General features: G+C 36.9%; 1 protein-coding gene and 1 long non-coding RNA gene across 5 annotated transcripts in view; one reads left to right on the forward strand and one right to left on the reverse strand.

Annotated features, from left to right (window-relative positions):
* The window catches only part of RIT2 (Ras like without CAAX 2), a 392076-nt gene extending 386050 nt beyond the window's left edge, over window positions 1-6026 (forward strand). The window contains exon 5 of the mRNA XM_050767592.1: window positions 5535-6026. Within this exon, the coding sequence (XP_050623549.1) occupies window positions 5535-5762 (228 nt within the window). The 3' untranslated portion in view covers window positions 5763-6026. The remainder of the gene's footprint in view (window positions 1-5534) is intronic.
* Window positions 1-15413, reverse strand: part of LOC126941250 (uncharacterized) — a 268663-nt gene that overhangs the window by 47236 nt on the left and 206014 nt on the right. The gene's annotated exons all lie outside the window — the stretch shown is intronic.

Raw genomic sequence — 15413 nt, forward strand, 5'->3', positions numbered from 1 at the left:
AGGATAAAGTCAATTTTTATAAATGTTCCAAGTTAACTTGAAGAGAATGTGACTTTTTCATTTGTTAGCTATAGCATGTTGTATATGTCAATTGGATCAGTTGAGTTTGTTTTGTTCAAGTCTCCTATATCCTTACTGAATATTTGCCTATTAATTTTTTCTTTATTTCTTATTTTTATTTCAATAGGTTTTGAGAGAACATGAATAAGTTTTATCATGTTGCATGAATAAGTTTTATCATGTTGATTTCTGAGATTTTGGTGCATTCATCACCCGAGCAGTGTACACTGGACACAATGTGTAGCTGTTTATCCCCCACCTCCCTTTCCCCTGAGTCCCCAAAGTCCATTGTATCATTCTTATGCCTTTGCATTATCATAGTGCATTAGCTGCCACTTATGAGTGAGAATTACAATATTTGGTTTTCCATTCCTGAGTTACTTCACTTAGAATAATGGTCTCCAATTCCATCCAGGTTGCTGCAAATGCCATTATTTTGTCCCTTTTTATGGCTGAGTAGTATTCCATGGGGTGTGTGTGTGTGTGTGTGTGTGTGTGTGTGTGTATTTATCCACTTGTTGTTTGGCCTGGTTTCATGTTTTTGCAATTGTGAATTGTGCTGCTATAAATATGCATGTGCAAGTATCTTCTTTGTATAATGACTTACTTTCCTCTGGATAGATACCCAGTAGTGGCATTGCTAGATCTACTGGTAGTTCTACTTTTAGTTCTTTACAGAAACTCCACACTGTTTTACACCGTGTTTGTACTAGTTTAAATTCCCACCAGCAGTGTAAAAGTGTTCCTTTTTCACCACATCCATGCTAGCATCTATTATTATTGTTTGATTTTCCGATAATGACCATTCTTGCAGAAGTAAGGTGATATTGCATCTGGTTTTGATTTGCATTTCTCTGATCATTATTGATGTTGAGTATTTTTTGATATTTTTGTTGGCCATTTGTATGTCTTCTTTTGAGAATTGTCTATTCATGTCCTTAGCCCACTTTTTGATGGGATTGTTTGTTTTTTTCTTGCTGATTTCTTTGAGTTTCTTGTAGATTCTGGATATTAGTCTTTTGTCAAATGGATAGATTGTGGAGATTTCCTTCCACTCTGTGGGTTTTCTTCCACTCTGTGGGATTGCAGAGCTTTTCTCCCACTCTGTGGGTTGTTCATTTACTCTGCTGATTGTTTCTTTTGATGTGCAGAAACTTTTTAGTTTAATTAAGTCCCAGGTATTTATCTTCGTTTTTGTTGCATTTGCTTTTGGGTTCTTGCTCATGAAGTCTTTCCCTACGCCAATGTCTAGAAGGATTTTTCCAGTGTTATCTTCTATTATTTCTATGTTTTCAGGTCTTCGACTTAAGGCCTTGAGTTGATTTTTGTATAAGGTGAGAGATGAGGATGCAGTTTCATTCTTCTGCACGTGGCTTGCCCATTATCCTAACACCATTTGTTGAACAGGGTGTCCTTTCCCCACTTTATGTTTTTGTTTGCTTTGTCAAAGATCACTTGGTTGTTAGTATTTGATTTTATTTCTGGGCTCTCTATTCTCTTTTTTTTTTTTTTTTTTTGAGATGGAGTCTCACTCTGTTGCCCAGGCTAGAGTGCAGTGGCACAATCTCGACTCACTGCAAACCCCGCCTCCTGGGCTTACGCCATTCTCCTGCCTCAGCCTCCTGAGTAGCTGGGACTACAGGCGCCCGCCACCACGCCCAGCTAATATTTTGTATTTTTAGTAGAGATGGGGTTTTACCATGTTAGCCAGGATGGTCTTGATCTCCTGACCTTGTGATCCGCTCGCCTTGGCCTCCCAAAGTTCTGGGATTACAGGCATGAGCCACCGCGCCCAGCCTCTGGGTTCTCTATTCTATTCCATTTATCTATATGCCTATATACCAGTACCACACTGTTTTGGTGACTATGGCCTTACAGTATAGTTTGAAGTCAGGTAATGTGATGCCTCCAGATTTCTTCTTTATGCGTAGTCTTTCTTTGGCTATGTGCTCTTCTTTTTGCTTCCATATGAATTTTAGGATTTTTTTTTTTTTTTTTTTAGTTCTGTGAAGAATGACAGTATTTTGATGGAAACTGCATTTGTAGATTGCTTTTGGCAGTATGGTCATTTTCACAGTATTGATTCTACCCATCCACAAGCACAGGATGTGTTTTCATTTGTTTCTGTCATCTATGATTTCTTTCAACAGTGTTTTGTAGTTTTCCTTGTAGAGGTCTTTCACCTCCTTGGTTAGGTATATTCTTAAGTATTTTATTTATTTATTTAGCAGCTATTGTAAAACGGGTTATTGATTTCATTCTCAGCTTGGTTGCTGTTGGTGAATAGCAGAGCTACTGATCTGTGTATATAAATTTTGTATCCTGAAATTTGCTGAATTAATTTATCTAGGAGCTTTTTGGATAAGTCTTTAGGGTTTTCTAGGTATAAAATTATATCATCAGCAAACTGCAACATTTTTACTTCCTCTTCACCAATCTGGATGTCCTTTATTTCTTTCTCTTTTATGATTGTTCTGGCTAGGACTTCCAGTACTATGTTGAATAGAAGGGATGAGAGTGGGCATCCTTGTCATGTTTGTGTTCTCAGGGGGAAAGCTTTCAACTTTTCCCCATTCAGTACTACATTGGCTGTGAGTTTGTAATAGATAGCTTTTATTACAGTAAGGCAGGTCCTTTCTATGCCGATTTTTCTGAGGGTTTTAACCACAAAGGGATGCTGGATTTTGTCAAATGTTTTTTCTGCATCTATTGAGATGATCATGTCAGTTTTGTTTTAAATTCTGTTTATGTGGTGTATCATATTTATTGACTTGCATATGTTAAACCATCCCTGGTATGAAACCCACTTGATTGTGGTGGATTTTCTTTTTGATGTGCTATTGGATTCTGTTAGCTAGTATTTTGTTAAGGATTTTTGCATCTATATTCATCAGGAATATTGGTCTGTAGTTTTCTTTTTTTGTTATGTCCTTTCCTGGATTTGGTATTAGAGTGATACTGGCTTCATAGAATGATTTAGGGAGACAGGATTCTCTCCTTATCTTGTGGAGTAGTGTCAATAGGATTGTTACCAGTTCTTTCAATTGCTGAGAGAGATACATTAAAATATCCCACTAAACTTTTGGATTTTATTTTGTCAACTGTTAAAATTTAAACTGAGACTATATTTTTAGTACATAATAATTAATTAGTATAATATCTTCCTTTACTATTATAAAATATTTCCCTTTTGCTCAAATAATGCTCTATTTTTACTGTCTACTTTGTCTGATATTTAAACTACAGTAGCTTTTTTCATGTGTAAATTTCCATTCAAATTTCACTTTCTATATCTTTACATATAATGTACTGCAACTGCAAGTGATTATTGTAAAATCTGGTTGGACAGTCTTTGTCTTTTAAAGTTGGAGACTGTAATGCATTTATATTAACTGTGATCAATTGAATCATTCTTTTGAAATTCTGTGTTTTCTCTCCATTCTGGCCATGCTTCAATGTGAGTTGAGCATATGTCCCGCCTCATTGACTTTACGTTTCTCCATGTGTCATTTGGCCCCTGGGATATAGGTAAAATAATTTCTGCCTCCTGTGAATCTTCTCTATAGTATTGGAATATCATTTCCAAGATAAGAGGGTCTCTCTTAGCCTGAGTCACAAAATAAGAGGACAAGAGGAATACACCAGAACCCACCTGACAGCCTGGAGCTGAGCTGTCAAAAATCTACTCCTTGGCTGCTAGAAAGCAGTGTAGCAACAAAACAAAACAAAACAAAAAATATTTTGCAAGTCACAGAGGCATTTAGGCTGTATTAATATGAGTGTAACCTAATGAAGGCCAATAAATATAGAAAATAATTCCAGAACTGTTGTGTTGCTATAAAAAAAACGTAAAATATGCATCATTAGCTTCTGGGTGGGGAAAATTCTTACAGGTGACTGAAAAATAAATGGTAACCCACATTATACAGTGTCATACCATTTGGTAAGATTATCACTTGTGATAACTTGAAAATCAGGGAAGTTACTTAATAAACAACTTTGCCTAATTGCTGGCAATTCAGAATGTTATTAGCTTTAGTTGATTGTTTTCACTGCATTTCTTAAGTTATTTTAAGATAGAAATGAGCTAAAAAAAATTGGTATGTTTACCAGCAGGAATGAAAAAAAATTTAAAAAGAGAGAGAATCCAGACATGTTTTATCTCATAGGGTTAAAATGTAACAAGTTACTCATCTCTGTTTAACAGCCAGTAGTGAGATCAATCTAGAACCTGTCTTTGGGATCAGATAAACTTGATAGATTTTTACACTCCAGCTCAGCCACTTACTAACCATATGATGTGTTGTAACAGTTTTAAAAGTTGGTTTCTGCCCTGATTGCAACAATCGCAAAATGTCAACAACTTAAAAGAATAAAGTTGTGTGTGTGTGTGTGTGTGTTTTGTTTTGTTTTTTTTTTTCTTAGTTATACCACACATCCAAAATGGGTGAGTTAGGAGGTCTATTTATTATTCAGAGTCCTGGTAACTCAGGATTCTGGACTGATAATCTGGTAGGGCTTCATGGGAGCACTAAATTTTGAGTAGGAATGTTAGTACCAGCTACAGGAACATAGAATCCACTGTGCTAATATATGTGTATAATTTATCTTTATATTTTACTTAATATTTATTCAACCTTGGGTAATTTTGTTGATCATTCTTTAAACTCTTCCAATACTTCTAATGGTGATGTAGGCACCAGGAGTTGTAGTAGATACTAAAGGAATGATAAGTGAGACAGACATGGTCCCTGGCCTCAGTCAGTCTATGATCTCTAGAGATCCATTACAACAGCATGAACCACAGTCTGGATAAGTGCCACCAAAACTTATGGAGAGTCAAACCTGCTCCAGAATATTTGGCTAGAGAGGGGCTTATTTACCCGTAATGGTGGTGTTTGCTTTTCATTTTCTTTTGATAGATTATTATTTTTTAAATTTTATGATAACTCCATCTCTTCAATTTACTCTTAAGTGAAAGCTCTGGACTATAATAACAACTAACATTTATAGAGCTTTACACATGTGCCCAGCATGTGCCTCTTCTAGATGATCTCACTTAACCCTAACAAAGAGGTTTTGAGGTAGATATTAATATCTTACACTGAGGAAATTGGGGGAGGAAAAAGTCAAAAAAATTACCCAAGCTTGCAAAGCTGAAATGTAGTTCAGCTGGTACTTGAAACAAAGCAGATTTAATATAAAGCTATTCTTTGACCACTTTGCTATGTTGCTTTTTTGAATTCCAGAGAGCTAATTTCTAGTTCAATTTTTAAATCAGTCATCCTTTCAAGGATTCTAACTTCTCATTTGTCCTTCAAATTCTAAAATTCTAGGATTCTCTCTTAAAACAAATTCTCACATTGCTATATATTTTAAATGTAACTGGGGTCCACAGCTCTAGTAGAGAACATATTTTTAATTGAAGAGTCTTTCTCTTTCTGTCTTTTAAATATTATTTGTTTTTTCCTTAGGTTTCTACAGAAGAAGGCTTGAATCTGGCCCAAGAATATAATTGTGGTTTTTTTGAGACCTCCGCAGCCCTCAGATTCTGTATTGATGATGCTTTTCATGGCTTAGTGAGGGAAATTCGCAAGAAGGAGTCCATGCCATCCTTGATGGAAAAGAAACTGAAGAGAAAAGACAGCCTGTGGAAGAAGCTAAAAGGCTCTTTGAAGAAGAAGAGAGAAAATATGACATGATATCCCTGCTTTTGAGTTCCTCACTCTCTCTGAATTTTATTAGTTGGACAATTCCATATGTAGCATTCTGCTTCAATATTCTGTGTGTGTGTCTCTCTCTCTTTAAATATCTGCCTGTAGGTAAAAGCAAGATCTGCATAACTGTACCTCTTGAGATAGTTTTGTTTTGCCTTTAACAGTTGGATGGATTTTGTCAATCAGCTGGATATGCTGTTTAGTTTTTACAATATATTACTAAATAAAATTGACATTCCAATTGCCTCATTTCCCTTTAAAGAGTCTAGCTTCATTTGGTATGCTGTCTGGTTATAAAGGAAATATGCAAAATTGCAGCTAGAATGATAAAAGGCTCAGGGGATCTGCCTTTGCCTGATAACACTCTGGTTGTTTGCATTTCAGGAATCTCAGTAAATAATGAAGAAGCTCAGGATATAATTCAGGGCAGAAATCTGCAGCCTGGTCTTTTCTTATTGTAGAAGTCATGGTGCTTCTTCTTGAATGCTCCAGAGATAAACCTTACAGGAATTATTAATAATAGGAACTGGTTTTGGGTCATTGGAGAGCTGAAATAAAATATCTACATATTTACAGTGCTCTGCCCCAGTTAAGTTGTGGCAAAATTATCACAGTGAAGGCACTGGGCTGTGGCAAAAGGATGTTGTCTCTGTAGTGGGAAGAGAGAACCTACTATGAATTTGGTGGTTCATAAGCTCATTAAAAGACGCTTTGCTCCCCTCATTGAGAAGTCCTTCTTAGGGTTGCTTTACCCGCATCAGGACCATTTGCACGGTATGAGACTTGAGGGCTCCAGAGACCCTATGAGCTCCCTATATTGCCAAAATCTCCTCTCTTCCCTTACATGAAATGCTACCAGAGGCTTTTCTCTTGTTTGTTTTACAATGACTCATCATGTAAAATGAAATTGCCCATTCACTCATTTTTTCTCATAGTGTGAATGGGTTTATTAAATTCAAGCTCAGAAAATACACTACCAGAGAGCACAGTTCTGAATGTTTAATAGGCAAGCGTGAAGAGGAAAACCATAAAGCTAAGCATGCGATGGAATCTATCAAGCCCATCTTCATGGGTTGAGGACTGTTTTTAATCATTAATTAGGGAAAAAGAGAGATGAGGGGCATAGTTATCATTCAATATTCATTCACATCTTCTTCATTATTCACAATGCCTCTGGTACTTGCTAAACTCTGAGAATTCAGAAATGAATCACTCATACATGGGCCCTGTAGCTTAACATTTACCTATGAGTTTCACTCCACTGAAAGAACAATGAGATTACAAATTCTCAGACAAGAAAAAGACATTTTACATCGTGATACAGATACAGCTAAAAGAGAATTTAGGGAATATCATTTTTTAGATGCTGAACTGGAAATTAGCCTTTCACGATATTGTACTTACAGGTCCTTTTATTGCTTGAGGCCAAAGCTGTCTCTCAAACCCACTTAGACTTCACTTTTTTTCTCTTAGACCCTGGGATCAAGGACATTGTCATGTACTTATGCTAGTAACTACTGCCACTTTATCCCTAGGGTTTTACTCAAGCCACATCTTCTAAGGAGTGAGGCACAAACTAATCAAGTTTCCCCCATCTTATATTGCCACATCTTATATTGCCACTAAAACCAGATCCACTGTATTAGGAGGAAAGCCAAAAAAATAATAATAACAAACATGGAGACAACATGAAGACATTAAGATAGCAAGATTCTTTCTTACAGTCTTAGGTCATTGTTTTCTCCTTTCTTGGCCTTGGATTGTTTAATCCTTTGCTTTTGTCCCATTAAACGGGCACACTCACCTCCAGTACATTCTTTGCCTTTTGCAGCACAGGGCCCCAGAACCCTCCAAACCTGGGAAGGCCCTACGAATCCTGCCCTCCATCAGTGACTCTCCTGTTTACCAGAAGATGCAATCTAGGAAATAATATTGGCACCTATTTTCCAATGATAAGCCTGCATTTTTGAAAACCTGTTGATTGCCTTATACATAAATGATAGTGTTTGGCACATTTTCTAGCACAATCAAATCTTCATACATTTTAACTTTTATCTTTCATTGTCAACTCTTCTGCCTTTGGCTCTAGAGTTCTATAGCTCATTTCTCCTTTCCTCTATCTCTTTCCTTATGCTTCTAGAGTCCTGGAAAATATTTATGTAGCTTAGAAATCGTCAGTGAGGCTTGGATTGGGGAACAAATACAAAGTCCAATCATTTTATTCTATAGTAGAAAGGAGTTCTATAAATTATAACCCACATGCTAAAAGAATATAAGGTAATTATCACCAGCAGAGACAGGCAGACATTGAGCATTATTTTAAACCAGTCTTTCTTTCAAAAGAATGAACCAAAAGAAAGTGTCCCATAATAAAACCTAGATATTTATGCCCAGGGCTATTGATATTGATAATTTGTGTAAGGACAAATTATCAAGATTTTGTTTCTAATCATATCCCTGAAAATGTCTTACCAGACCAAGGACATCTAAGTAATTCCAAAAACTCAGAGAACTACAGTGTGCATACGCCTTCATTGCCAAGCAAGTCTCTGAAAGCTTTTGCCCAATATGCATAAATGTTCATTGTAGGCCAATGTGTAGTCACCCCACACAATTTATCAAATAGCAATGAAATGCCTACTAGGTACCAAAAACTTTTCTGGATACTGCGTGTGTGTGTGTGTGTGTGTGTGTGTGTGTGTGTGTATTTGGTGAAAAGGTACTGGGAAATTCTGAATACAATCTCTGCCCCTCAGAAAAGTACCATTTACCTATGTTAGAGTATTTCTTTATTAATTTATCTTATAGACACACATGATTAAATAACTTTTCAGATGAGAGACAAATGGGAGCCTAAGATGTTATATTTTTTGTTCAGGAAGCACTAGTTGAACCTTGCAAACTTCTGTAGAAAATATCAATGAGGAAAAAACATGGGCAGTTGGGCTGCACATCATTTGTATGATGCTCAGATGCACAAGGAACCGATAGCTGCTTTATTTCCCTATAATTCATATGTTATTTCTCATGAACCCCTGACTAATGGGGAGCTGGTGGTAGATGGGACTAAATTTTAGCTCATGCCAGTAATTTAGTGCTAATCTGAGACAATAATTTAAGGCATTTCTTTAACTAACCAACCTCTGCTGTGTGCAGTTGGGTCACTGTTTGATTATTCAAAGTTCTTCTCTGTTTATTCTCCTTTTCAAATTGCATCTGAGTATAGGAGAAAGGTGTGGCTTTAGTGACCTCATGGTAGTAGTTTCTTTCTCTTATCTTCTATGCCCTGTGGTATCCCCCGTATTTTCTGTGATCTTTTAAACTCAAGGTCTTGTCTTACTCTGTTTACTGGGCTGACTGTGAGGTATGTCAGGGGTTGGAAAGTGTGTCATGAAAAACAGCCAGTCTCTACGGGAGCCAATGATCTTGTCCCTTTTCCATGGGTCTCAAGGTCCTTTCCAACACAGTGTCTTTATTCTGACCCAGGTCCTTCTAGTCCACCTTGCCCAGCACCTCTGCCTCCCTTTTGGATCCCTGGCATGCACGAAGAGGGCACTGTGATCCCTGAGTACTGCTTCAGTGAGGCTATTCTAGCTCTCTGCACCCCCTCGGTCTAGCCCATGTGTGGATGCCCCAAGGAGTCCAGTTTATTCCTAATATTCCTTGGCAAAAGTGATATACAAGCACAGACCAATGGGAATGGAGGTTGCCTGAAAATACTGTGTGTGCTCACGGCTATGAGGAAGTTTGTCAGTAGCTCCAGTGTTCCCAAAGCAACCTCACACCATATCCAGCCTGAAAGACTTTGAGTGGTGAGTTAAGAAGAAGATTCTGGTGAGTGACCCATTTGCTTTATTTTTATTTTTTTAATTTTTTTAGAGACAGGGTCTTTCTCTGTTTTCCAGGCTGAAGTTCAACGGTGTGATCATAGCTCACTGCAAGCTCGAACTTTTCTTTTAAGTAATCTGACAAGATTGCTCTTCTGATAAGAAACAAAACAGAATTTAGTAGTCAAAGTAGTGAAATGATGCCCTTTTTTAGGGGGCTTCTGTTCTTCCACTGAAGCACTAAATATATATAAAGATATATTTATATATCTTAAAAAACATATATATATATATGTGTGTGTATGTATATATATGCATATATATAATATATGCGTGTGTGTGTGTACATATATACACACACATATATATATATAGAGAGAGAGAGAGAGAGACAATGATGGGTCAATACAACTTTCAAGATATGGAAACACATTTTAAAAATTTAAAAATATAATGATCTGGCTAGACGTGGCGGTTCACGCCTATAATCCCAGCATTTTGAGAGGCTGAGACAGGTGGGTCACCTGAGGTCAGGAGTTCAAGACCAGCATGGCCAACATGGAGAAATCCTGTCTTTACTAAAAATACAAAAATTAGCTGTGCATGGTGGCATGCATATGTAATCCCAGCTACTTTGGGGGCTGAGACAGGGGAATCTCTTGAATCTTGGAGGAGGTGTTTGCAGCGAGCCCAGATTCTGCCACTGCACTCCAGCCTGGGTGTAACAGAGCGAGACTTCATCTTAAATAGGTAGGTAGGTAGGTAGGTAGGTAGGTAGGTAGATAGATAGATAGATAGATAGACAGACAGACAGATAGATACATAGATATAGATAGATAATAGATAGATAGATAGATAGATAGATAGATAGATAGATAGATAGATAGACAGACAGATAGATACATAGATAGATATAGATAGATGATTGATTGATAGATAGATAGATAGATAGATAGATAGATAGATAGATAGATAGATAGATTAGATAGGCAGGGTACAGTAGCTCACGCCTGTAATGCCAGCACTTTGGGAGGCCAAGTCGGGCAGATCACCTAAGGTCAGGATTTCAAAACCAGCCTGGCTAACATGGTGAAACCCCACTTCTACTAAAAATACAAAAAATTAGCCGGGTGTTGTGGTGCGCGCCTGTAATCCCAGCTACTCAGGAGGCTGAGGAAGGAGAATCGCTTGAACTCAGGAGGCGGAGGTTGCAGTGAGCCGAGATTTTGCCGTTGCACTCCAGCTTGAGCAACAAGAGCTAAATTCTGTCTCAAACAAACAAACAAAAAGATAGATGATAGATAGATAGACAGATAGATAGATAGATAGATAGATAGATAGATAGATAGACAGACAGACAGACAGATAGATAGATGACAGATAGATCTCCATTGCATATGTCACACTTAAGACTAAGCCTTCTTTTGAATGTGTTTGCTCTTGCTTCTCTAGTTCTTTTAATTGTGATGTTAGAGTGTCAATTTTAGATCTTTCCAGCTTTCTCTTGTGGGCATTTAGTGCTATAAATTTCCCTCTACACACTGCTTTAAATGGTATATACCCAAAGGATTATAAATCATGCTGCTATAAAGACACATGCACACGTATGTTTATTGCAGCACTATTCACAATAGCAAAGACTTGGAATCAACCCAAATGTCCATCAGTGACAGACTGGATTAAGAAAATGTGGCACATATACACCACGGAATACTATGCAGCCATAAACAAGGATGAGTTTGTGTCCTTTGTAGGGACATGGATGCAGCTGGAAACCATTATTCTTAGCAAACTATCACAAGAACAGAAAACCAAACACCGCATGTTCTCACTCATAGGTGGGAACTGAACAATGAGATCACTTGGACTTGGGAAGGGGAACATCACACACCAGGGCCTATCATGGGGAGGGGGGAGGGGGGAAGGATTGCATTGGGAGTTATACCTGATGTAAATGACGAGTTGATGGGTGCTGACGAGTTGGCAGCACACCAACATGGCACAAGTATACGTATGTAACAAACCTGCACGTTATGCACATGTACCCTAGAACTTAAAGTATAATAATAAAAAAAAAGGGTAAAAAAAAAAAAAAAAGAAGACTAAGCCTTCTGACCAACTTTGTGTAAAATGTCATAGCTCTTCTGATGTGAGTCTTTACATGATTTAAGACTGAGCCCTAAAACCTACCTACCTTAAATCCTCCATTTTCAGCTTGTGCTTAAACACTTCTACTTGGCCTGAAGCTTTTCTCTTAGAGTTTCTATCTGGGGTTAGATAGCAGAAGTGCAGCCATTCTTTCAGCCCACCCACCCACTATTAAATGTAAATGTTAAGAAAATAGTAAATCTAGCCATCTCATTAAAATATCAACAACATAAATATATTTGTCATAGGATCTACTTGCTATTTTTGGAAACTGAGCAAAGGGGCCTATGGTAGAAGGATCAAAGAACACATGAAATTTGAACATGAGAAAGGGAACGTAGACCATTCATCATTTTGTGGGTAATAGGTATAAATCATCTATTGTACCTAAGACTTTGGATTTATGGGATAGAACAAAGTAACCAGGGGCCACAGGATAAAAGGATTACTAAGAGGAATAAATGGATGAGGAACAACAAAGCAGGGTGGGAAGTAAGAATGTAATGCAAAACACACCTGGATTTACCATATTCTACTTTTTTCATCCATTTGCTTCAGTCTAGTTCAACCTTTAATTCCCCACGATATATGAAACCTGGTGTCTCTGCCTTCCTTCAAAAATACTTGCCCAAATTATAAATTCTTATGGACAAAAGAGTATATTAATAAATCAACATTTTAGCCCTGTAAAAAACTGGTGCATAGTTTTAATGATAATGTCAATGTGATTTGTATCCCATCCACTTTTTTAATATTCCATATAAATTAACCTTGTTTCTTAAAGAAAAAGTTAAATTACATAACAGATAAACAGTGTTTCAGGAAACCACATAAATTATTTCAACCCAGTCCTCCCATATAGAGAGAGAAACTGAGGCCCCAAGGAAGGGAAAGTCCCGAGGTATGTGAGGTCAGTCAAGCTCCTTGAAGTACACTTCACTGCCATTTAGGGACTTAATATGGCAAAATCCAGTGTAAAAATGCCAGTGATGAAAAACTCAAGGAAGAGGCAAATGGAAAGAAGACATGACAACTTTAGGCTTGAGTGAAACTTCAGACATCAAATTTTGCTAGAATGACTTTAGATTATTATATTTTCCATTTTAGTAAAATTTTAGTAAATATAATCTCAAAAGTAGATATTTTAGTAAATTTAATCTCAAAAGAAGGAACAACCATATTATCCTTGTGCACCTGTTATGCCATTAAGATTGTAACAATAATTTATGCTATGAACTGTCTGTGTTGCATTGTTCAGTCTTCTCCGGAGGTGTAATTAAAGCCATATAATAAATACATTTTAAAATATGGCTTCTGGAACAGATCCATAGTGTCTCTTTAAAATCTAAATTCCTTTAAAAATATGAGGACTGTTTGCCTTCCTTTCTAGGTAAGACAAATAAGACACTGAAAGCAATGCTATTGAAAGTCACTCCTTTCAGGGTAGTACAGTAGACAAGGGAGTGAAAGCATCAATTAAGAGAAGTTTGCCAAAGGTTTTTAATTTATTACTGGTGAGAAATGCTGTATTTACAGCAATTAGACTATACGTTTAAATGTAGAACAGGTAAAGTGAGAAATAAAAGCACTGTTAATGTGTCAGTACCCTGCAGATGTTTAGTAAGCTCAAAAACTCTATCAGTTATAGACTCAAGAGCTTTCTGTTTGCCTCGTGCCAGAATCATAGACTCTGTGACTTTGGGTCAGTCAAGTCCTTCACCTCTCTGAGCACTAAGCAGTTACTATATAAAGTGGGAATGGAATTAGGATATAGAAAGATCGACATTCCCTGAATGCTTTAGCTTGGCCTCTGGAACATATTGTATAATACACTATATATCATATCTTCTGAATTCATTAGGATTTTATAGGTTAACAATAGAAATTACTCATATCCTTTCAGTTATCAGTGGAAAGAAAGCGGACCTCTAAGGTAGTAAATGTATGGTTTCAACAGTCAAACTAAAATGATACGTGAACCACAAATTCAGAAGTAGATAATTGGCTCACAAATCATTCAATTTATTCATGTATTCATTCAGTTACTAATATTTTGAACTCTTGTGTGCAACACACTCTACACAGCATTGTTTATTAACCCCTCAGTAATCAACACAGTGAGCCAAACCATTCATCCATATGGTGAGAAAACATTTTCTGAGAACCCATTCTGTGTCAAGGACTGCATTAAGCTTGGGGATAAAATTGTACTAAAACAGTCACGGTCCTTGCTGTCTTTGAGCTTATAGTCTAATCAGGGAAAGATGGCAATGAAATAGTTACATTTGTAATTCTAAATTTGCGACTGCAGTCAATGTAATAAAGGAGAGTTTGAGTACATAAATATTGTCCATAATAGGAGAATTTGATCTAATTGAGGAGGTCAGGGCTTCCCTAAAGATAGGAGGATTCAGTTGTCATATAAAGAATGAACAACAATTATCTAGACCAAGAGGAAAGGGAAGGTATTAAGAGGTTTCTGGCAGTAAGATCAGCATGGGCATCATCCCTGTGGCAATTGGGCGAATGGTAAGTAATGGAGAGCAATATTACAGGAAACGAAAGAAAAAAAAAAATCTATGAAATGATGCGACAGGAGGGAAAAGTTGGGAATGAGACCATGTGTGTCCATTTGAGTAAGAGCTGAGAGAAACCAGAGGCTGTTAAAGGAATTTAAACAGTGGGATGAAATAACAATTATTTGCCTTTTAAAATGGTAATTCTTGCTCTGGAGAAATGATTGGAAGGAGAAAAGAGCTTGCCATAATTGTATTTTATTTATGAGCAATTATGTAATCTAATACCTATACTTTACTCAGGACTGAATAAAAATTTAAAAGAATTGGTCACTTAAGAGAAATGTGAGGCTACATTACTAGCAATGATGACCCATTCTTTCTACTTAACAACAAATTTTACAAAGCCCTTCTCCAAACAGTTCAAGTATGTTATTCAGGCCACGAAGTTATTCAGACTTCTTTAAAAGCAGTATTTCAGATGTTTGACGTAGAGTAACTTTATTTGGCAACTAAATGTAAGATGGATTGAGATGAGAAAACAGTGATAGCTAGATGTTAATTTGACAGGTACCAGCTATAATCTTGGTACGAAGATGGGCAAGTGTGGTCTAGGGTGATAGTATGGAAGTGAAGGGGAAAAATTATGTGTGTCGATTTCCCAGTTGTACCGTTTTCTCTGAGCACAAGACTGTACAGGGCATGGCTTTTGGAAAAGCCTGTTTCATGAGCTAGGGCATGGCAGGATAATAAAATCAATGTTCCTGGGGACTTATCTCCTTCCTCCATTTTGTGTGTTTTCTTCATCATTTTAATACTATTGAAGGTGCCCTTCATTTTGTTCTTTCAAAACTGCCTATCGCTTTATGCTCCTTGGTTTCAGAATGAATGGTTTTAAACAACCAAATAAGCAGTAAAATGTTACGCAAGCTACAATCTCTCTGAGCTTCTCATTTCTTAATCTGTAAAATGGGAATAACAGTGAGGCCTATTTCACAAATTGGTATAAAGTATAAATGAGATTAGGCACATTAAAATACATCACAGGGTCTTATATAGTGAATAATCAATGAGTAAGTAAATGAATAAACATATTGTATTGTGGAAGTAACACAACTGTGCTCTGGTGCTTCCCCTAGAAAAGA

This window comes from Macaca thibetana, chromosome 18 (assembly GCF_024542745.1).
Source record: "Macaca thibetana thibetana isolate TM-01 chromosome 18, ASM2454274v1, whole genome shotgun sequence".
NCBI lineage: Eukaryota > Metazoa > Chordata > Mammalia > Primates > Cercopithecidae > Macaca > Macaca thibetana.